The 24,381-nt window shown below is 33.2% G+C and overlaps 1 protein-coding gene across 4 annotated transcripts in view; it reads right to left on the bottom strand.

The window, feature by feature from the left end:
• Window positions 1-24,381, bottom strand: part of LOC150096530 (uncharacterized) — a 295,354-nt gene that overhangs the window by 121,675 nt on the left and 149,298 nt on the right. For all 4 annotated transcript variants that reach the window (XM_090408208.1, XM_090408206.1, XM_090408207.1 and 1 more), the window contains 2 exons: window positions 17,493-17,714; window positions 4,045-4,287 (listed from right to left, as the gene is read on the bottom strand). In XM_090408208.1, the coding sequence (XP_090264334.1) occupies window positions 4,045-4,287; window positions 17,493-17,714 (465 nt within the window). The remainder of the gene's footprint in view (window positions 1-4,044; window positions 4,288-17,492; window positions 17,715-24,381) is intronic.

Here is a 24,381-nt window from a genome sequence, read left to right as displayed (position 1 = left end):
CAATGAATAAAACAAGGATTTGCAACAGAGTCTATAATGACCCCATAGGGTTTGATATATATAAGAATTAAATGAAGATGACAAACAAATCATACAATAATAATAAATATAAAAAAATGGTTGACAATATAGAGGGCAGGGGAATAGCATTTCTGAATTTAAAAAAAATTCATGATGTTAGAACTGAACATTGTGTTCTGCACATGTACATTTAGTCAGTAATAAAGCCATAAATGATCATCTGTTTAACTATATAATTAAAATAATGAAATCTACAACCAGCAGCTATACAGAGGTACCGTATTTACTTAAATATGTCTCACTTTTCTCCCCAAAATGAAATTTAAAAAATCATAGTGCAAGATATATGAGGGATTTTCAGAAACTAAAGTTTTTCAGGAAAAACTAAATTGAAGTTTATAATTAAATCTTCAGCATTCATTATAATTTATAATTGCTCGTTATTTATAATAAAATGAATGCATTTAATTTTAATTATGAATGTTATTTATGCAATTGGCTGCTCACCTTCATCGTGCAATATATTTGAATCTTTAGTGATAATGCTTTTGTAAAATTAAAACAGTTTCATTATTCCTTCTCTTTTTATCATTTAGAAATCATAAGATTGCAATGATTTAAAATAAACCAAAAATGGGTATGACTTACCAAGAATCTACTATTCCGTATCGCTAATTCTGGTCTTGCATATGATTGGTGCAGTATTAACAAAAGATCATGGCACTCAACAACAAATGCAAGCCGACGATTGTTAAGTTAAAATGATGATTCTCTTCAACAGAATTCCAAAATATCTGAAACTGCCATAACATTCACTATCTATTTCTTAAAAAGTTTTAAACTTTTTTCATGTCCGAGGCATACATGAAACTTTTTCATTTCTTTTATCGTAAAGTAAAAATAGGGGTGAGAGAAATATGCGAGTAAATACGGTATGTTGTGTGCACTGAAACCATTAACAACAAAATCAATGGAATCAGAAAAACGTGGTTTACTTGACTGATATATATTTAGAGTTTAATGATATTCAAAGAAGACAGAGAAATATGAATATAATTCAAACTAGGACACAGTTATTCTGGGATTTTGATCCAAAATGGATCTATATATAGTCACTAAAAATGGGATCAGCAGGTTAAAATCAAAGGGGTTTTAATTAATTTGTTTTGTTATGCCTGTCAAAAGATTTGATTTGATGATTTGCTATTGTACAAAAACCACTTCAAGAAACTGAAAGAAGACTAACATGTGATTTCAGGATCTTCATAACACCACTTTACTAAAATGGATTTTACTACTCGCTGATTGTGATGCATCCAAAAACTGGATTTATTTTACAAGAATTAAAAGGCAAAATATCTGCAGGCCAAATCGTGCTTTTATAGAAGGATTAGTAGGTAAAAAAGGCTGGGAACACTTGAAATAAATAAACATTTAATGTTCACATTTCCCCCTGTTTCTTAAAAGCTTCTAAGTCTTATCAAGCATCCTGGCATGTAATAATTTAAATTTACATCCAGCTATACCTACTATTAACTAATGATTTAACACTAATCTTTAGCCTGTGTGTGTGCATGCATGCACGCAGGGTGATCCAAAAGTCATGCACATCATAAAATAAACCTGCATTCTTCAATATTACTGACAAACTTCAATATTACTGACAATTTAGAACTAAATTGCTACAAACAAAGATTATAACCATATCTTTACAAAGGCAAAAAATAGATAACATTACTAAAGCAAATGTTCAAAATGGCTGCTTCATTTTTGAATGAAGGCACACCATCTTTTTATCAAATTGGAGGCAACTCTTTGAAGCATGGAATTACTAACTGCTCTGATTGCTTCAGTGATGTTCATCTTCAGTTCAATTGTGTGAAGATTATTTTTCTACACTTTAACTTTCAGGACCCCATAAAAAGAAATGTGGAGGTGACAAATATGGCAACCTTGGGAGCCAAAGTTCTTTAGAAATCCGCCTGTCACCAAAAACTCTTGCAAAAATTGCATTGTTTCATTTGATGTATGGCAAGTGGCAATGTCCTGCTGAAAATAGCAATCACATTCTTCAATCTCAAGGAGAGTCATGAACTGGGTTATGATGTCCTGTATAGTTCAATGTCATCTCAAAGAAAATGGGTCCGACAATGCAATGGCATTTCATGGAAAACATATGGATTTTACGATGACCAAATTGTTATTTTGGATATTGATGTATCCACTTAGGTGGAACCTTTATCACTGAAGAAAAACATTGTCCAGCTCGTAAACTCCATTTTTTTAACAACTGATCAAAACCAGTTATAGTACACACGTTTTTTCCTTATCCAGTAGCTTCAATTCCTGAAATGAGTGAACACAGTATGAATGAAGCTTTAATTGATTGGTGGCTCTTCAAGTACTGCTATATAACATACTTGTCTGTGCTGAGAGTTTTCTAAGACTCTTTGAAGGTGAATATTGCAACATGTGTACTACAGTCACTTTAGCCTCAGTCAAATGGGAAGGCCTTATATGCTGCTGTTTGTCTACAACTGAACCTGTTTCCTGAAAATGTTTTATTATTCTCCTAACTGTGAATTTTGAGGAAAACAGTCTTCTGGCGAAACTCCTCCACAACATTTGCATAAGAACGACAGACAAAATAACATTGCAAAATAACAATTCCTTGCTCCTAGGGAAGTACTATTTTGTTTTCCTCATAAAACTATTCAATGGACACCCAATACCTGACACATGGCAGATAGATTACACGATTGTAGCCAATAGTCCTAGGGTGCCATCTATAGGTAACAAACAATTAGAATTGAAACACTGATGTGCACAACTTTTGGATCACCCTGTCTGTATATATCATTACAAAATAGGAAGGGAAGAGAAAGAAATATAAAAAAATTGCATTTCTTCTCATATAAAGCATCTTTGCATACATAAAATAGTTAATGAAACATGCCCAACTATAAATCTGAGTATCAATATAATAACTGAGATTTATATTACTCAGGTCTACCCACTTAACCATAAAACCGCTTGACAATGGACAATGCAACTCTAGATATAAGTCCTAGTTAACACCTAGGAATAGCAAGCAAAATCTACATATTCTAGACCAAATGGAAAGTGACCTTCTATAGTTTATCCAGAAATTCCAACCACATACATTGCAATGATTTAGGTCACTTAAATATTTTAGAGGATAGTGCACCACTAATCAACTTCTCAATAAAACAATAACCTTACGTACCTATTCCAAGCACTTCAATTATTCTATAGGTACTTAATGGCGCCACTTTCTACCCTAGCATCATTCCCTCTTTTCTGACTTGATTGGCCAAGTTAATGTACCCACTCTCCAACTAACAGAGTGCAGGTTGGACTCCTCTGCAGGCATGGATGTTCAATGATTGTCTTTACATAAGAGATGAATTTCATCATCCAGAGAAAGAGACCAATGACCTACATAGTGGCTTGAAAAAATTAATTCATTCGTCTCTATGGCCAAGTAGTTAACATATTCACTCTCCAACAATCAGGCTGTAGGATGGAATCCTTCCAATAGGCATGGATGTCCATGACTATGTTCAGATGGGAGATGAATTTCATTATCCAATGAGAGACCAATGCCCCACTTATTAGAAGCATGAAGTGGTGAAAAATTTTAATATTTGTTCACTATACTAGGTCTGTATACTTTCTAGACTATATATAAATACAAGAAACTAAATAAAATAATAAAAAGTTACAAAAAAAATTGCTTAGCCTACCCATGGTACTGAAGTACTATAGGTTTACAACCTTTCATGTATTTCAACTTCATGTAAACCTTTCTGCTTACACTGCATGCACGTCAATTGAACTGCATATGCTAAATATTAAAATGACTTTGAAATCAAATCAAGTTATCTATAAATGGTATACAGGAGAAAACTTATACTGCAATATACCTCTGTTTATAAAGGGAGGGGGAGATAGAAGAGATTAGAATAGTTCATAATACAGAAATACAACAGGACACTATACCTTTATCTTTTCTTGAATGGTTTCTTCCACATTACTTTCTGTTACTTCTGGTGAAGGAGGGCTGCACAGTTGCTCTCTTCTTACCACTGTGTGAACAGGAGTTACGTGGGATTTTTTCTGGCGTCGATAAAAACTAACTGTATGTAGTAAAGGAACCTCAGCATCATTTTCATATATATCTGGAACAGATTTCTCATACTGATAGGGATGAAGAGATTCAGTTGAACTGTTAGTTTTGGAACTCTGAAAGGGGAGAGGGAAATAACAATGGGTGTTAAAGAATACTAATACGAATGTTTGTTTTAGAAGAAAAAAATGACAATAAATTCCATAAGAATTCATCAGCATAAAAATTCCTACTTCTGAAAATTATAGCTAGTACCATTTTCAAAAGTTTGTTCTTTTTAATATATAGTTAATTCCTTAAAACTTTGTTGTAGTCTTAAGTATTTACGAGGGTGGTCTGAAAAGTTCTCAGCCTGGATAGATGGCAACACTATCAACAAGATTTTTTTTTTTTTTTTCTAAGTTGGTACATCTGTCATAAGCATCCATGTGAAATTCCAAGTCATTCTATCAAGTAGTTTGTTTTATACAGCTGTCTGAAGCTAAAGTGTTGTATCCCTTGAAATGGATAAAATCGAGTATCGTGCAGTTATAAAATTCTTTGTAAAAGAAGGTTTAACGCCAAAAGAAATTCATTTGAAGTTTATAAAAGTTTATGGGCACTCTTCTCCTTCGTTTTCGACAATTAAGTAATGGGCTGCCAAGTTTAAATGTAACCGTACCAGCCTTGAAGACGATCCACGTGAAGGACATCCAAAAAGTGTAACAACACCAGAAATCATTGATCAAGTGCACGATACGGTGTTGGATAACAGGTGAATCAAAGTGTGTGAAATTGCTGAGACTACAGGCATTTCAAAAGAACATACATATATATATTGCATGAAGAATTGCAAATGAAAAATCTTTGCAGAAGATGGGTGCCAGCCTTGAAGACGATCCACGTGAAGGACATCCAAAAAGCATAACAACACCAGAAATCATTGATCAAGTGCACGATATGGTGTTGGATGATAGGTGAATCAAAGTGTGTGAAATTGCTGAGATTACAGGCATTTCAAAAGAACATGCATATACATAAATATATTGCATGAAGAACTGCAAATGAAAAATCTTTGCGGAAGATGGGTGCTGCGCTTGCTCACAGCAGATCAAAAACACACTCGCATGAAAATCCCTAAACAGTGCTTAGAGCGTTTTACAAGTATAAAACTGATTTTGTGCATAGATTTATTACTATGGATGAGACTTGGATTCACCATTACATACCAGAATCCAAACGGCAGCCAAAACAGTGGACAGAAGCCGGTTGTTCAGTGCCAAAGAAGACAAAGTCTGTTCCATCAGCAGGAAAGGTCATGGCATCAGTGTTTTGGGATGCTAAAGGCATTTTTGTTTATTAATTATCTTGAAAAGGGTAAAACAATAACCGGGGAATATTATTCCGATCTCTTAACCAGAATAGACGAAAAAATTCACGAGAAAAGACCTGGTTTTCAGAAGATAAAAATCATCTTTCATCAGGACAATGCACTTGCCCACAAAGGTGTTTTGGCAATGGGAAAATTAAGGAATCTACACTATGAATTGTTGGAACATCCACCCTATTCCACAGATTTGGCTCCCTCTGACTTCTATCTCTTCCCAAAACTAAAACTCTTCCTCACTGGTCAGCATTTTTCTTCAAAACAAGAGGAGATGTCAGCTGTAGAGGGGTATTTTGCAGATCTTACTGAGAACCACTACAAGGATGGGATAATGGTGCTGGAATAAATGTATTAGTCTTAAGGGAGATTATGTTGAAAAATAAAAATAATTTTGAAATTATAAATTCGTTTCTTCATTGTTAGGCCAAGAACTTTTCAGACCACCCTCATATCTATTTATAACTATCATCATCATACTTTCATGGATTTAGGCCTACAATGGCCTGTTTCTCCTTAGAAGTCATTGTGTTGGATCTCTATATTCTGTCTCCCCCCCCCCCAATGGTGTGTAATTTAATACTTGTTTTGGTAATCTTTCTGTTTTCATTCTTTCAATGTGCTTCATCCATTTATGTTTATATTTCTTTATTTTTTCTATTACTGCCTGATTTAGTTCTTTCATAATTTCTTCATTTCTTGTATGATCAAATAGAGTATAGTTTGCAGTTTTTCTCATAAACTTCATTTCAGCTACTGTTATTAATTTCTGTCTTACTGTCCAGATTTTCTTCCATACAATAGGATTGGTAGCATTAAAAGTATACAATACAATACAGTAGCCCTACCAGTTCTATTGTATGGAAGTAAAATCTGTCCAATAAAATAAAAGTTTGTTTTTGAACTAGATGATAACTAGAGTTAATTACTGTTACTTTTAAATATTTTGCAATTTTTAGATTTATATCTTTTACATCTTCATATGTAATCATACTTCCTAGGTAGTTGAATGAATTCACCTGTTCTATAATTGGAACAGTTCTTCTGTTGATATTATCAGTCCATAATCTTTGGCTATTTTATTTATATTAAAAATATCTTTCTGCAAGTTATCTTCAGAATTTGTAATTATTATTTGATCATCAGCAAAAAAAAGGAGAATGTTTAAGTTCACAGTAGGAGAAATTTTAATCCCTTGATGCAATTTTTTATTCCATTTTATTATTATTTCGTTTAAATAAATATAAAAAAAAAGTTTCTGAAAGGGGACATCTTTGTCAGACTCCTCTCTCAGATATGATAGTTCATAGTAGAAGTGTGAGGACTAGATTTTTTGCTTGGAGAGTTATGAGTGGAATGGGTTGCCAGAGTCAATTGTGAGTGCTTTGTCTGTTAATGGGTTCAAGGAGAGGTATGATACATTGTATGAATAGATTTAATACAAATACAATTATTTGTATTTAATCTTATTTGACTATTTTCATATATACTTATGACAGCTTTTAGAATATTATTTGGTATTTTTCTTTCTTTTAATATGTTAAATACAATACTTCTTTTAACTTTATCAAATGCTTTTTTCAAAGTCAATATGTGTTTCTAAATTGTATTCTCTTCTTTTCTCTATTATCAATTTTAGAAAAGGCCAGGTCCATACATGATTGTCCTTTTCTAAATCCATTTTGTACTTCTAAAATAAAGCCTTATGAATATTTTATTAGTTTGTTATTTAAAATTCAGCTTTATATTTTATAACAGGAATTTAAAATACTTATACCTCTAGTTTATAAGGTGATCTCTATTACCTTTTTTAAAAATAGGGATCACTATTGCTTTTTCCATTCTATTGGTGGGTTACTTGTTGAATAGATTTTATTTAAAAATAATGAGTTTCTTTAAACCTTATTCCTGCATATTTATATAATTCTGAACCTAACTAATCTTCTCCAGGTGATTTTTCCATTTCTTGTTTATTTCAAGCTGATTTCTAATTCTTCTTTAGTTATTTCCTTTCATATTTATAAGGCCTTATCATCCAACTCTTCTTATTTTATTAACGTTATGCTATTAGAGTACTCGAGGGCTATAGGGTCTTACCATTTCTGGTCTATATCTGTCCCAAAATCTCTTTTCTCTTCAATACACCCTATTCCTCCTACAGGTTTAAATTTGGAAGAAGGTAAGTTCAGAAGCCTTAAGGTAGAAGCCCTACCATTGGACTATCCATTGCCAGGCTAGTAACCTGACATGGAGAACATTAAACTACTTTTAAGCCAACAGAGAAAGGTATTTAAAACTATCAAGAGAACTTAATTTATTCAATATGTAATGGAAGGCTCATTAGAGTATATATTTAAAAAAAATAAATAAAAAAAAAATTTTAAAAATTGAATTCTACAGGTAATGGAAGTCATCCACACACACAATGGAAACATCATCACATGAGGTTTGTTTTTCTGATAGAGCTGGAGTGAAATATAGATAAGTCTCTCTCTCTCTCTGCACAATAATGATGTGCAGATGTCGTGACGTTCTATTTTCATGTTATGTTCTAAATCCGCCATCTTGGTTTAAGTCACTCTTATCAATATAAGAACTAATTGCAAATTGATCACCGATCCAAAAGTAGGGAAATTTATAATTATACTACACCACCCTATTTTTAGATTAGTGTATATAAAATAGCAGGATCAATTCTTAATTAAGTTAGCAGTCTCCTCATTTATTTAGGCCAAATTATTTACTATTCCACTTGGGGTTCCTGCAAGATTCGAATATTTATGAACGGTACAATAAAAGGGAATTCAGGCAAACACAATATTTAGATTAACAAAATAAAACATTTAATATATGATATATATAATAAATACAAGAATTCTGCTTTTAAATGAAACAATACAATCAACTTAATACATCTTGCTAAGTCACTCATGCCAATTCAATGTTCTAAACATTCACATACAATTCACAGTTTCAAAATCACGCTTTCTTAACTCAAGTTAATAAAACGAAACTTCTTATTTAATCAGTCTCCACATATCTATCAGCTGTACTTAATGTTTAAATTCACAGGAAGCACTAATCAAGGTAGACAATATTCCAAGCAATCTTATTTCGGACTTTGAACTTCGAAGATATGTTAATGTTAGAATAAACAAACAAGTATGACTACTCTTACCAGATACAATCTTCAATACATCAATTAATTGTGAGCACACTTATGAATTAACTTATTTACATTAGCGGAACACATTAATAAAAATTCTCCAACGATTTAACTGAACTACTGTTAATTGCGCTTCACTACTAAAAAAAAAAAAACACATCAATGAGGCATTGATATCTTTCCTTGTTTACTTTTCTCAAACTAGTTAATCTCAATATAATTCTTCTCAGGGCAACATAGAATTAAGACGTAATCCTAGACTAACTGGAACTAATCAGAATTTTGCATTGAATGTCCAGTTCTTTATTTATCCGGTTACGGCATTAATCTTCCTTTACAACACAGCTGACTTCACTTGCAGCTAAGTATATGATTCACTATGTTTTGGCTCACTTCTAAACACTATTCTCATGAATTTCTGCCCTAGAGAACTTATAATTTTCTTCCACTTCCTTTGCTTGTATCCTACCCTCCTTCCCGCTCTGCAAAAACTTCCTCTCTTTTTCTAATTAAAAATCTTCTATTGTTTTTCTTCTCCTTTCAGTCCGAAGGTCACGCTCTCTTCGACTGGTGCTTGTTTATTTCATGCATCTCCATGACAACAAATGAACGCAAACATTTCGCTAATGTAATACAATGCTCTACTACTACATGAGTGATTACATAACGTTAAATTTTCACAAATAAGAATAAACAGAATATTTGAGCTACTTAATCAGCTTTTTCATTACGTATACAATTAATTATAATAACACTTTTCATTACATCATATATATATTTTAGTTATTATAAATTCCGCATATATTATTGCTTAATAAATTAATAGTAGGTTAAGTTTAGAACAAATATTTAAATAGTAATTCTTAATTAAGGAACAATAAATAATTTTTATACAAATTATGATTAATATATAATAAGCAATGTTAAATGTGAATGAAAAAAATAAATTACACAACATAGTTTCATTCACAATTTAACACAGACACACTTAACAGTATATTTAGATGAACTAATATTTCAGAAACCACCTAGCCAATATATGTATTTTTGCAGATCTTTTAATGGCATGAGTGTTGATTTCAACAAGATTTTCAGATTTCCTGCTACTTACAGCTATTTGAGAGAACAGTCATTAGTGGTAAAAGAGCAAACTGCTGAACTATTTTCAGCAGTTTGATTTTCATTCTTAAAAAACTATAAACTATTTATTAAGCAGACTACACAAGTATATGAATTCTATGTTGTTGAATGAATACCATCGCATTGATTTCTAATCCAACTTTGTGCTCTATAAGTTAAAATGGTTTAAATACTGTCTTATGTACTCTAGTTTTATGATTATTGGCTAATTTCTCTAAAAAAATTCCATATAAATTTATTCAACTAACTTCCTGCATACCAACTCTGCTTCTCTTATTGTTTTCATATTTAATTTGCCATCTTGACTAAATTTTGATTTTATCTATAGGTTCTCCAGTGAGAACACATTTGAGATTTTCAAAGTAAAGTGAACTCTTCTTTTCATATATGAAAAGAAGAGTTGAGATTCATTTGTTCTGTGCATGTAGTCTTTAAGGTTAAAATGATATTTGGAACTCTTTTTTTTTTTTTAATCTTCCATTCCTATACACTTCTATATTACAAAAATTTTACGGATGCAAAATATCTTCTATTTGATTATGCTTTTGATATTAAATGTAATACTATTCTGTTTTTAGTATGATCAAGTTTTGGTTTGAAAATGAAATTTGCTGATGTTATTTTCAAAGAAGCTACTTTGTGTATAAATCATGTTATCCTAAAAAAAGCTTGAAAAAACAACTAGTGACAGGTGACATGATGTACATCTACTGCTGAAAATGTGTCCGACTCTTATTGTGCCAACTGCAAAAGAGGATATGTTTTTGTAGAGTAACCAAAAACTAAGTTTCAAGTCAAGTGTTTTCAAGCATTTTATTTTTAAAATTTCAAAATTGATATGAATTTAAATCACTCATGACATTAAGAAAAAAAAAAAATTGCAATGCAAACATGTGTCAGAAAGCAAACACAAGAGAAATATCTGTAACAAACATCCATGGCATCATTAATACCATTAATATAATTTTTAATGTCACTTTTTGTATAAAAAAAATTTAATTTCACAAGTTTTTGGGACCTTTCAATGTACATTTCCCCCCATCTACTCTTTAAATGTATCCCTTCACTCTAAAAGTATTATTTTCATTTTTCTTACACTTATTTACTGGAAATAGTTGCAAAAATCTTCAGATGAAATAAATATGGATACACACAAAAAAAAAATTATTTGCTTAGCTGTGCTATTATTTGTTGGATCTTCACACATTTTATTCTCCAAACAAAACTATGCCTGTAAGTCCAGAGTTACATGGGATTTTTTCTGACTTCGATAAAAACTGTGCATAGTAAATGAACCTAAGTATCATTTTTATATATGATATCTGGAACATAGGGTACATAAACATGATGGTCAAACAAAAGAGGTCAAAATGCCTCAATAAGGAATGTGGTTACCCACCACAACACTCACAAAAAAAGTTTCATACTACCTAAAATTGTGTTTAGGAGCTCAGCTGGTAATAACCATTGCTCCAGCAAAGCAATCTCAAGTCCCTCAAGGTTTTGGAGATAAGGAATTGAAAGCAGCAACAGGTCTACCTAGAGCATCCCAGACATGCTCAATAGGAATAAGGTCATGAGACCTGGCTGGCCAGTCCATGTGTATGATAGTCTCTTCTTGAAGATGTTTGCCCATGAGTTTCACTCAATGAGTATGAGCATTATTGTCTTGTAGGATAAACGTCTCCCCTATTGCACTGCATATGGACAATGCAGGGGTCAAGGACATCATCTTTAAGTCGCAGCATTCATAGTTCCACTAGGAAGCCTATACAGGTCAGTACGTTCATCCAACAAGATGCCTTCCCAAACCATCACACTACCTCCACCAGTGTCCCTTTCATGGATATTAGAAGATAACATATCCATAGTTCCCTCTATGGTGCATGCTCTGATTTGGAGAAACCAGGACCATGTTATCATCCCTCTAATGAAAGGGACACTTATGGTAAAAGTAGTGTGATGGCTTGAGGAGGCATTTTTCCCTTGCATGTGCTTCCTAGCAAAAGCACAAATACTGCGACTTAAGAGACGAGATCCTGAACACCTATGTTCATCCATATATGGGCGAGACAAGAGATACATTTATCCTACCCTCATCGGTGGACCAATATCTTTAAGACATTAGTCCACTTTATGTGTATGGACTGGCCAGCTAGGTCTACCGATCATAATCCTATTAAGCATATGTGGAATGCACTAGGTAAACATTTCTGCTTTCAACCACCCCTTCCCAAAACCTTGAGGGACTAAGAGTTTTAGTTAGTACCAAATGAACTCCTGAACACCATAAAAACAGTATGAAACATTGCTGTGAGTGATGTATTGCTGTGGGGAGTTTATTTGGGCACTCTGATAATCTCATTTTGACCATTGTCTCCTTGTTTTCATGTACCCATTTGTTACTGAATTAAAGTATTCATTTACAATTTTTGTCAGCGTGTTTTTTTTCATAAAATTGCATAAAAATTCATAATACGGGTCTTGAGTTATCTTCATTGCACATTGGGACAGTGAGAAGCACCCCCCCCCTCTCTCTCTCTCCTGGCTGATGTCCTATCTAACATTGCTCCACCAAACATAAGGGCGATTAAAGAATTTAATAAAGCAATGAGCAACTCGCATCTACGAAATGTTAGTTTTGAAGAGAGAGTGATGACGATTAAGATATACACTTTATTTTATTTTGCCTAAAACATTTATGAATTATGTGCAATGAAGTTTATGTAGAATTTATAATTTTTTATAATTTTATATTAGGTATAAAATTTTTATAAGATGTTATATTCAGGCAATGACAATCAAGGAAAAGAAGGAGAGCCATAGTATTCAACACAAAATACGAGACTAATCTTCTTGAATGACAGCCAGTCTCAAGTAGAGTAATGTGGGCAAATATGAGACTTATTTGTGCCTATGGTCCCACAGAAGGTTCTACTAAGGGATAGTTCGCCCACCGTTTGTAGATCTCTCTCTTTGGCATTTTGCCAAGAATAGTCGATTCAAGCAGAAGGAGAGAAAGAAATGAAGGATGTACGAATTGGTTACCAACATGTGAAATCACGTACTTTCTTGTCTGTCGCTGTACTAGTAATAGCTTGATTTTTGTTGTCACTTTTTTGCATTTTTTTTTATTATTAATTTGTATGATGGATCCAGTATAGTCAAGAAAAGAGCAAAGCTAATAATAATGACAAATATCTGTTGGATTTCTGCTCAGGACATGGACTGGTTATTACTAACACTATGTTCCAACATAAAAATGTGCACAAATATAATAGCTCTTGCAAAAGAATATTGAATAATGTGCCGACATTCTGCGAAAAAGAATCGTCTCCTTGTTCCCCTTTCTCAAGTCATAAAACGTGCAAATGCAATTGCGGGCATATTGGGGTCGACCGTTAAAAGAATTCGTAGGGAATCAAAACGTGAAGGTAAGCCAAATTTAAATCTCCTAAAAAAAAAGCACCAGAGTAAAGAAAACCATCGAAACCGTAGCTTTGAATGATTTTGATGTAGACGTTATAAGAAGAACTATTCACGAATTCTATGTGGTCGAGAAAAGAGTCCCAACTGTTCCGAACTTGATTCCTGTGCTTAAAGAAAAAATTATTTTTCCTTGGAAAAGAGAAACTTTAAGGAAAATACTTTATGAAATCTGATTTTGTTTTAAAAAGTCCCAGAATAAAAGGAAACTTATCATGGAGCGAAGTGACATTGTTTTATCTAGAACGCAGTATTTGAGAGCAATAAGACGTTTCAGGAAGGAGAAAAGACCGATTGTGTATCTGGATGAAACTTGGATCGATAGTAATTTAACTTATGGAAAATGTTGGCAGTCTAAAGTAGAATGTGGAGATGGGGAAATACCTCGCAGTGCATAATAATTTTGTGTGCAGGTGGAGAAATGGGTATTTTACCGAATTCAAATTTACTATACAAAGCCAATTACCATAGGCAAATGAATTCTACGAGCTCCGAAAAGTGGGCAGAAGATAAACTCATTCCAAACCTTCCTAAAAATGCTGTTGTTATAAGTGATAACGCTTCATATCACTCTATTAGATTAAATAAAGTTCCAAATTGGTCTAATAAGAAGCAAGTTCTTATGGATTGGCTCTCTGCAAATAAAATTTCTCATTCCCAGATATGCGAAAAATTTAATTGCTCAATTTGGTTAAACGAAACTCGCCCACAACTAAACTATTTAAATTCGACACGATGCTCAAAGAGCATGGATTTCTAGATTTGAGGCTACCACCATATCATTGCAATATTAATGCTATTGAGTATGTTTGGGCAGAAGTGAAAAGTTTCACTCGCCTTTGCAACGTAACTGGAGATATTGACATGTCGAAACTTTTTAAGCTTTCAGAACAGGCGATTGAAAGTACTACAGTTAAAAACTGGGAAAAATATTGCTTTCATGCCACCTCATTGTAAAATATGTATTGGGATAGAGACAGAATCGAAGAATTATGCGAACCTTTGGTGATCAGTTTAAGTTAAAGTGATGGCAATTCGGACACCGATTCAGATTAAAAGGATTTGATAATGGTATTTTTTTTCAACCTTTTTTTGCATGGGTTTGTTAAAAGAGTCACAACAAGTCATAAATAATTAATCTGTTTAGGACATTAAAGTGTCTCAGTTCTCTCAACTGTAAGTTTAGAATATCTAAGTTCATTTGAAAAAATTTCTGTTTTCTGTATAATTATTTCTATTTTATAGAAAACTTTCTTAAAAATAAACTTAGTTAAATTTTTGTTTTATGCTATATCTTTTTTAATTTTGTTAATACTCTACATACATTTTTCCAACTGTTATACAAGCAAAATAGTTACACTTTAAAAACAGCAATGATCGTAAAAGAAAAGCTAAATTTTCCGACCTGTAATAATAAACAAACTCATCTCAGTAGATAGATTGATTGCCCTATTATCGGAATGGATTCTCCTTTTTCTGACATGAGCAGAAGTGTCGAAGGATCTCTAATCGGTGGGCGAACTACAGAAGTGGAGGAATTTTTTGAAGCTTTAGAAAAAGCAACTGACACAATGAAAATGGAAAAGTTGGTCATTGTTGAGTATCTAAATAGCAGAGTAGGAAATCATTGTCAGACATAAAAAATATTTTGGGAAAATTTGGAGAAAAGAGCAAAGCTAATAATAATGACAAATATCTGTTGGATTTCTGCTCAGGACATGGACTGGTTATTACTAACACTATGTTCCAACATAAAAATATGCACAAATTCACATGGAGAGAAGAGGCAAGGAATAAGAAAAGTCTCATTGATTATGTTATTGTTGATAGTGATGTTTTCTCCCTGGTGCAGGACACCAGAGTGTACAGAGGATTTGAAATTGGAAACGATCACTACTCAGTCTTGAGCAGGATAAAATTGAATTTCATATTGAAAAGAATAACATGTAAGAAAGTTTTAAAGTGAATAAAAGTTGAGCAGCTCAGATGTGAACTGTAGACTAAAATACACAAAGTTTATTGAAAAAAAATGAAAGCTTGAGAACAGGAATTAAACCTTGGAGATTCAGTGGCAATCCTTGAAGAAAGCTGAAGTATGGTGGTATAAAAGTCTTACAGTGGCTGCACTGCATAGTTCAGAAAGCCTGGACAGAGGGACGAATTCCCAATGCTGGAGAAGAGCTCTCATAGTACCCATAAATAAAAAGTGAAATAAAACTGCATGTGAGAATTACAGATTTATTTCCCTACTGAGTGTTCCTGGCAGGATCTATGCAAGTATACTTGAGAAATGGTTGAGAAGAATTGTGGAAGAAAAGCTGGGTGAAGAACAAGCTGGATTCAGGCCAAATAGAGGCTCTCAGGATCAGATCTTCACTTTACCACAAATAGTCGAAAAATCATGGGAATATAACAAAGACCTGTATTTAAGTTTTGTTGATTTGGAAAAAGGCATATGACAAGGTGCCAAGAGAGAAGCTATTCAATATGCTACAGTTATATGGCGTCAATGGGGCATTATATCAAGCAATACTTTGTCTTTATTTGAGTTGTAAGTCAGCAGTTAGAATTGAAGGAAGTACAGGAAGATGGTTTAATATTAAATCTGGTGTGAGACAAGGATGTACATTATCCCCTCTGTTATTCATTATCTATATGGATCACATTATGAAGGAATGTGGTATTACATATGATATCAAAATTGGAGATGTTAATGTCAGCTCTTTGTTTTATGCGGATGATGTTATACTTCTAAATAAATCCGCTACAACTCTGCAAGATTCTCTGACTAAATTGAATAACTGTTGTAATAGATATGGTATGAAGGTCAGCAATAAAAAGACAAAGACAATGAAAATAGGCAGAATCGTTGAAAATGTTAACTGTGTTGTGAACGGAGAACCTGTGGAACAAGAAAAACATTTCAGCTACTTAGGTGCGATTTTTAGTGAAGATGGTAAATTAAATATGGAAATAGACAACAGAATCAATTTCTGAATTTCTCTCTTATATGGAATAAGAGAGAAATTAGTCGGAACACTAAATTAGCTGTATACAAGACAGTGTTCAAACCAGTTTTGACTTATGGATCTGAGAGCTGGGTCAGAAGTAAAACACTTGACCACAGACTAGAGACCGCAGGTATGAGAGTCCAATGGCAATATCATATTAAAAACGAGGATATTAGGAAAGAACTTGACATTATCAGCATCCAGGAATGCGTTAGCAGAGCTAATCTCAGGTGGTATGGTCACTTAAATAGAATGGGAGAGGAAAGATTAGCAAAACAAGTGTTCTCTGCCAGGTTGGCAGGAAAACGACCCAGAGGAAGACCAAGATACAGGTGGATTGATATGGTACAAAGTGCCTTAGACGATAGAAATATAAGATCTGATAATGTTGGAGTCTTGACAAGTAACAGACTGATTTGGAGGAAAATTGTAGATAGGAAGTTAGTAATGATGTAATTTTTTTCATGTAGTACTATCATATCCTGTACACCCCTTGAGGGTACATGGCAGGAATTTGATGATGATACTATGTATTTGTTTCATAGTTTATGATTTCTTAACTTGCATGAATTACCTGAATTAAATAAAAATGTGTTTTTGTTTAATATGTCATTGTTTATATAATCTAAAAAAAAAAAAAAAAAAGATTTCGGAACCTAAACCTACCTTTTCTATGTGATCTGAGTCTCACTTAACACGACTTATATAACATGGCATTTTTGTGGAACCTAACATCAGCGTTATATGAGAATTACCTGTACTTTAAGTATTTAAAATAAAAACTATTCCATTAAAATTAAATAGAGTTTTATTCAATGATTTTCATAATGTTTGTTTTGAAATAACTTATTGTTCGTATCGGGTTTTCACATCTGGAACCATTCTTGTATTTTTTCATATGCACTGTATTCTTTTTTTACACGGTTTTCATTTACATGTTTTTTCTTTTTTCTGGGACCAATCTACCGTGTAAATGGAGAACTGGATGTACTCACTATAGACAATTTTCTACTACTATAATACATTTTTTTTTAATATCACATAAAAGTTTCCTATAATGAGGGGTAACTATATTGTAAATTCTCTTTATAAAAAGAAGTCATACATTACACGAATTATGCTTTCTGAAATGTTCAAACTTCTACATTAACTTACTTCTATCACTTGTCCTTCCCGTACTTCCATAGCTTCATCCAGCAGTTCATCTATTTCATCACAAACTGCTGCTACTGCTGCATGTCCAGTTAAATCTTTAGTTTCTCTGGTTATAGTCTCTTCAATGGCTGTCGTTTCCACATTTAACGGTTGACAAATTTCATGATCTTTTTCTTCAGGTGCATCCCAACCAATATCGGGCTTCTTCTCAAGCTGAAGAATCTTAAGATATTTATCTTTAGTGAGATTTAAAAACAATCAGTATTTAAAAGCATTAAATTTCAACTCCCCATTTGCAGAGACCCTCACTTGTGAAAATTCAAAATGATTCATTCTTTAATACTATCAGATTTATTACATAAACCAAGGATTAAAAATTTACCACTTCCAGAAACGGCAATATTTAAGATTTTATTGCTGCTGTGAAAGTAAATATTTAGGAATGTAGATTTCTATACTTTAAAGCAATTTTAGTATCAATTCTAAAGTAATAACATATAGGTCAAATAAAATCTAATTAGGGAACATAACATTACAAATGTTAAGTTGCACTAAAAAGTTCTCTTCACATATACATTACTAACTTTCAATTATATATTCTTATTCAAAAATTATACATGTTCAGATTTATTTCTCAGCTTTTATAATGGACTTCCTTAGCCTGTGTACACACAATTCTTTGCCAACAATTTATATACAATGCTTTCTTTCTCTTCAGAGAAAGCATTATATCTAAATATGATGCTTTCTCAAGAGAGAGAGAATTATAATATCCATAAATAGCATTTGACTGATAACTGTAGCATAAATGAAGTCACATTTTCTTGAAAACAGGAATATCTGATGGCAAGCAGATATATAGTTCCTTAAGCAAGGAAAATTTCCAACATATCTGTATTCAAAATCTTCATTTCATAAAACTACCTTCAAGTGTAATTCTAGCTGCCACATACAGCCACAAAATTTGAAGATGCAGTTTTTAACATCCGCAAAAAACTAAACAATAATTCTGAATTTTTTTTTTTTTTTATAAAGATTAATCAGACATGCATTTTTTTTCAAATTTCAAGTTATTACAGTGCACAATCTCATAGTCACTTTACTTTATTAAAGCACAATAAATAAAAAATTTAATTAAAGATATTCTTTTATGAATTTTTTATAGTCTCAAAAATTTGACATTTTATTATATGCCTAACTTAAATTACCTCTATAATTCACACTCACAGCAAAAACAAAACAGCGCAACAATAATGCACTCACGGCTGTTTATTTCTGCCTACTGGTGGATGCACAGAGCAAATATCATATGTTTAGATGGCACGTGTTTTGGCAAAGTTGCAGCTGGTGAATTTTTGTATGCTAAAAATATTAAAGTTCATAAACTTGAGATAATTAATAAGTTTTTAAACAATGAAAAGTTTTTATATCAGTGATGGAAAAGTTTTGGTGATAAACACAGTTGTTTTCTATCAGCTGAGTCATGTCATTATGCCCATCAGTCATTGGCTAGAGGTTCTTAACATCAGCTGGAGTTTTCAGCGGATGGGCCTTCCTAGAGTGGGGTATGCATTTGTTAGTTAGTTTCTTTTGTGTAAAACAAAATTTAACTTGTACACATTGCAACAATTAAAAAAGAAAAGTTTGAATAATTTATAAGCGTATAAAATGATATCACCTGTAAATCGGTGAGGTGCCAGCAAAATTTTCATACGTGCCATAGGTTCGCCATGCCAGTAGTAATGTTTTAGTAGAATGAAATTTTAGAGTTGATCAAACTGGAGCAAAAGCATAGCAAAGTAATTTAGCTTCACTCAAAATATAAATAATGGCATAAAAGGTTAATTTATATCCTATCTGTTGTCTCCAACAGTCTCCTTTTGGAAAATCTTCATCTCCATATGAGACTGATTAACTCACCTTCAGCTGAATGAAGCTTCTTCACATCCTGAACTGGATTCATATCTTTCTAATCAAAGAGAATCATCTCTATTGAATGATGTACAGGCTCTAATTATTAAGTTTTTATTTTAAGATAGAGAGAGCCTACTTTACATTTCCAGAGAATGATATACAGTAAAACCCCTTTTTTACACTTGTCAGGGGACTGATGGAAAAAAGTGCAATAGCAGGAAATGTAAAAAAAACATTAAAAAAAGGATAAAAGATGACTTACTGCTAGTATGCGAGTCTACATACTAGATTACAAAATTTAATAACTGAAAATAAATGAATTTACAATGTACTTACATTTATCTATTCAAAAAAAATCTTTAATTGCTAATTGTTTTTGCTTTTCGTTTTTTTTTTTTTTTTTTTTTGATTTAGCGCCAGATTGCTTTGCATCGAGTTCAATGCTTGACCTGTTTTTTACTATCGTGTTCAAAGTGGACACAGAGAGTTCCAAGATCTTATGCTAAATGCACACGTGTTCTGGCATGCCAATTTACATGTCGCAGAATTGCCATCTTTTCTTCTACAGAAATACATTTTCTGTCTTTTTTTCTCCATGTTACTAACATGGATAATCCACCACCGCAAAGCAACTTTCACACGCTAAATTACGTTGCAGAAATTCTGCAATATCAATTCGTACTGTGATTGAAAAATCACAGTATCGCTCATCACTACAGTACTGCTGCATGCGTGCAAGTCACCGTGATGGCGGAAATGAAACTAAAGCCGAAAGTAACGCCACCTGAGAACAGAAATGCGCAGATTTTCGCTGAAATTGATTCGAAATCGGTATTGCCACCAAGAAAAAAAACACAAATCATGGGAAATAATGTCCACGTCAAGTTGTTAATGGCAGGAAAACAATACATCGTGAAAATAGGTCTTAAGATGGGACCAACAGAAAATGATGTAAATGGCAGAAAACGTAAATTGCAGGAACGTAAAAACGGGGTTTTACTGTATATACTAAATATGGCAAGAGTGGTCCTTAATGGTTTCTAAAATCACTGTGTTAGCTTTAAAAATACCAAGGTTACACTAGGGAAGTATCAGCAGTAAACAAAATTCATATTTTATTAAATTTAATTCTCTAAGGCAGACTAATTTGGAAACATATAGGGACAGTGGAAAACTATTACTGAAACAGAATGGTTTATGAAATCAGGTCATTTCTACAACACTGCCAAGAGACTGAAGTTCTGCCAAATTGTGTAAAAAAAAACCATTCAAACCTGCCAAAACTCATCCCAGATATCCAAATGCTATTAGTTTTTGACTAACTGTGTGTACTAACAGATATAATTTATCTTTACTGAACAAAAATATACCTTAGAAAAAATCTGTGAAAGATACCTTAATGAACGACTGTTTTTAATATCAGTCCATTCATTCATCCTTACAAAAATAAACATGAATAAATCAAAAATGTGCCAAGCCTTTTAATAAAAATAAACCTCATGATGTATCTTCTAATATATCTTTAATAAATGGGCAATTAATATTTCCAATCATCCTATTCACTAGTGATAAAGTGAAAGTTTCAGCTGTAGTATGGGACATGAAAATGCTGCAATACAGAAACTGCCACTAAAGTGCGAGGACACAAAACAACACTTTGTATAAAACATACGTTTTATACAAATCTTCCATTACAATGTCTAATAATAATAATAATAATCTGCAGCTATTTAAAACTAAGCTTCAAATAATATCATTATTACCAAAGCTGACCATGAAAGAGATTCCATTGCAATATCATAAAAAAAAGTTCCTCTTATTATGTAATAAATATAAATTATATAAATGCATATTTATATAATTTATAACACTTTCTAATTATCCAAGAAAAACATGAGTTAATAAAATTTTAAAGTAAAAGGCAGGTGATTACGACATACTTAAGGAAGAAGCTTAAATCTGTATCATGGCATAAAACACTGCAGAGTAAAGATGTTCTACAGAGGATATAGTTAAAGGTCATCTAGAGGAAACAGTATTGAGTGCTATACCTAGAGTAAGGATATGAACAGTACAAAGCTCAGGTAAGAAATGTGACCAGCATGGCAAGGAAGGCAAAATCAGCTTATTAGAAGAATCTAGCCGAGCAGGCCAAGGAAATCCCAAAGAGTTCTTTTGTAATGTGGCAAGTAAGAAGAAGAATGAATATGCAAGATTAACCTTAATCAGTGATGATGGTCACAAGGAAACAGAAGCAGATAAAATAGTTGAGTTACTGAATGACCACTTCGCAAGGGTGATCCTAGTGAGGTTACTGCTTTAACCTATGTGACAGACACTAATGTAGAAACAGAGGTGGATGAATTGGAGGTTGTTTAGAATATTGCAGAATCTCAATGTAAATACAGTTGTCGGATTAGATGGGATATCAGCTAGGGTTTTGCAAGAATGTGCAAGGGGACCTTCAATGCCTTCAACTAGGTTCTTTAAGTCTCAGCTCTGGTAGAGTTCCAAAGGAGTGAAAAGAGGGCAAAATAATTTCTTTGCATAAGAGAGGTTATAAGACTGCAGGAGCAAATTATAGACCAATCAGTATCTCATGTGTGGCAGTAAGAGGAAGAAAAGAAAAATTGGTAAAAAAGATAATTCAAGAATGGGTAGATAAAAATATGATACTGTATAAGAGTCAACATGGCTTTGTAAAGGGTCTGTGATGTGTTACAATTTTTCATAACAAGTAACAGCTGAGCTGGATAAAGAAAATGGCTACACGATGATTTTGCAAAGGCATATGACAGAATACCACATGGAACTCTGTTTATGCAGATTAGAACAAATGGGGATGGATATGACACTGGATAAGTGGATAAGATGGTGGCTGCTGGACAGATATCAAAAAGTGGTATATGGAAGAGTGGAATTAAGGCGAAAACAGGTGACTAGTGGTGGTCACAAGTTCAGCACTGGGATGCTGTTTAATTTGTCCATATATGATATAGGAAATAACCTGAGAGGAAATATTCAGTTGTTTGCTGATGATGAAAAATTAGGTAGAGTAATAGTTAATCAAGGCAATGTGGAGAGCTTGAAGGACAATTAAAATAGGCTGTCAGTATGAATATCGAGAAATGTAAAGTAATGCATTTTGGGATAAATAGATTATGATCATTTATCACATTTATGGCATTGTGCTCGAGGAAATAGATGAAACTATAGATTCAGTGGTGGCGGTAGCCAGAGTTAAAGTTTTTTTTGCTAAGATAGCCCATAAAGCTACTTGGCTATTGAATTACGCATTAACAAGTAGAGATAAGGAAGTTGTTATTCCTCTTTATAAAGCCTTGATATACCCACATCTGGATTACAAGTCTGGTCTCCCTGGGTTTCTTGAGGATGAGGAAACGGTGGAGAGGATTCAGAGGCGAGTGACCAAAATGGTGAGTGGCCTGTGAAATGTTCTCCATGAGGATAGACTGAAGTTGTGTGGATTGCAGAAGCTGGTTGATAGGAGAAACAGAGGGGATGTGATAGCAACATTTAAGTTGCTTAAAGGGTATTGCAGGATATGTGTAGGAGAAATGTTTCAGCACTTGGCTAGAGAGACCAGAACAAGGAGTCATCCCTGGAAGTTGAATAACAGGTATGGTTAGTAGGGATGCGAGGACTAGATTTTTTGGTTGGAGATTTGTGAATAAGAGGAAAGGGTTGCCAGAGTCAGTTGTGAGTGCTATTATATTTATTTTTGATTATATCCAAAATAAAAATTTTGGATATAATCAAATTTCTGATATGTGCCTTTCAAGGGCTATACATCACCAAATGATTAAGTTCACATTATTTCTTATGTTACTCCCACTCACAAAAGGTTGTAAACTGATCATACATTAGTACGAGGGTGGCCTGAAAAGTTCTTGGCCTAACAATGAAATAACTATTATATTTTAATTTTTCAACATAATCTCCCTTAAATCTCCATTTATTCGAGCGATGCTCCAGCACCATTATCTAGTCTCTGTAGCGAGTCTCAGTAAGATCTGCAAAACACCCCTCTACAGTTGCAATCACCTCTTGATTCGAAGAAAAACGCTGACCAGCAAGGAAGAGTTTTAGTTCTAGGAAGAGATAGAAGTCAGAGGGAGCCGAATCTAGGGAATAGGGTGGATGTTCCAACAATTCATAGTGCAGATTCCTTAATTTTCCCATTGCCAAAACACCTTTATGGGCAGGTGCATTGTCCTGATGAAAGATGATTTTTTTTCTTCTGTAAACCGAGTCTTTTCTCACAAATTTTTTCGTCCAGTCTGGTTAAAAGATCGGAATAATATTTCCCGGTTATTGTTTTACCCTTTTCAAGATAATTAATAAACAAAATGCCTTTAGCATCCCAAAACACCGATGCCATGATCTTTCCTGCTGATGGAATGGACTTTGTCTTCTTTGGTGCTGAACAAACCGGCTTCTGTCCACTGTTTTGGCTGCTGTTTGGATTCTGGTGTATAATGGCGAATCCAAGTCTCATCCATAGTAATAAATCGACGCACAAAATTAGTTTTATTCTTGTTAAAACGCTCCAAGCACTGTTTAGAAATTTTCATGCAAGTGCATTTTTGATCTGCTGTGAGCAACCGTGGCATCCATCTTGTGCAAAGCTTTTTCATTTGCAATATTCTTCATGCAAAATATATCCTACACGTTCTTTTGAAATGCCTATAGTCTCAGCAATTTCATGCACTTTGATTCGCCGGTCATCCAATACAATATCATGCAATTGATCAATGATTTTTGGTGTTGTTACACTTTTTGGACATCTCTTCATGTGGATCATCTTCAAGGCTGGTACGGCCATGTTTAAACTCAGCACCATTTCTTAATTGTCGAAAACAAAGGAGAAGAGTGCCCATAAACTTTTATGAACTTTGAATAAATTTCTTTTGGCATTAAACCTTCTTTTACAAAGAATTTTATAATTACACTA

This window comes from Typopeltis vanoorti, chromosome 18 (assembly GCF_054136105.1).
Source record: "Typopeltis vanoorti isolate ZY-2024b chromosome 18, IOZ_Tvanoo_1.0, whole genome shotgun sequence".
Lineage (NCBI taxonomy): Eukaryota > Metazoa > Arthropoda > Arachnida > Uropygi > Thelyphonidae > Typopeltis > Typopeltis vanoorti.
The sequence above is the reverse complement of the archived record's forward strand: the minus strand, read 5'-3'. Positions and strand labels throughout refer to the sequence as shown.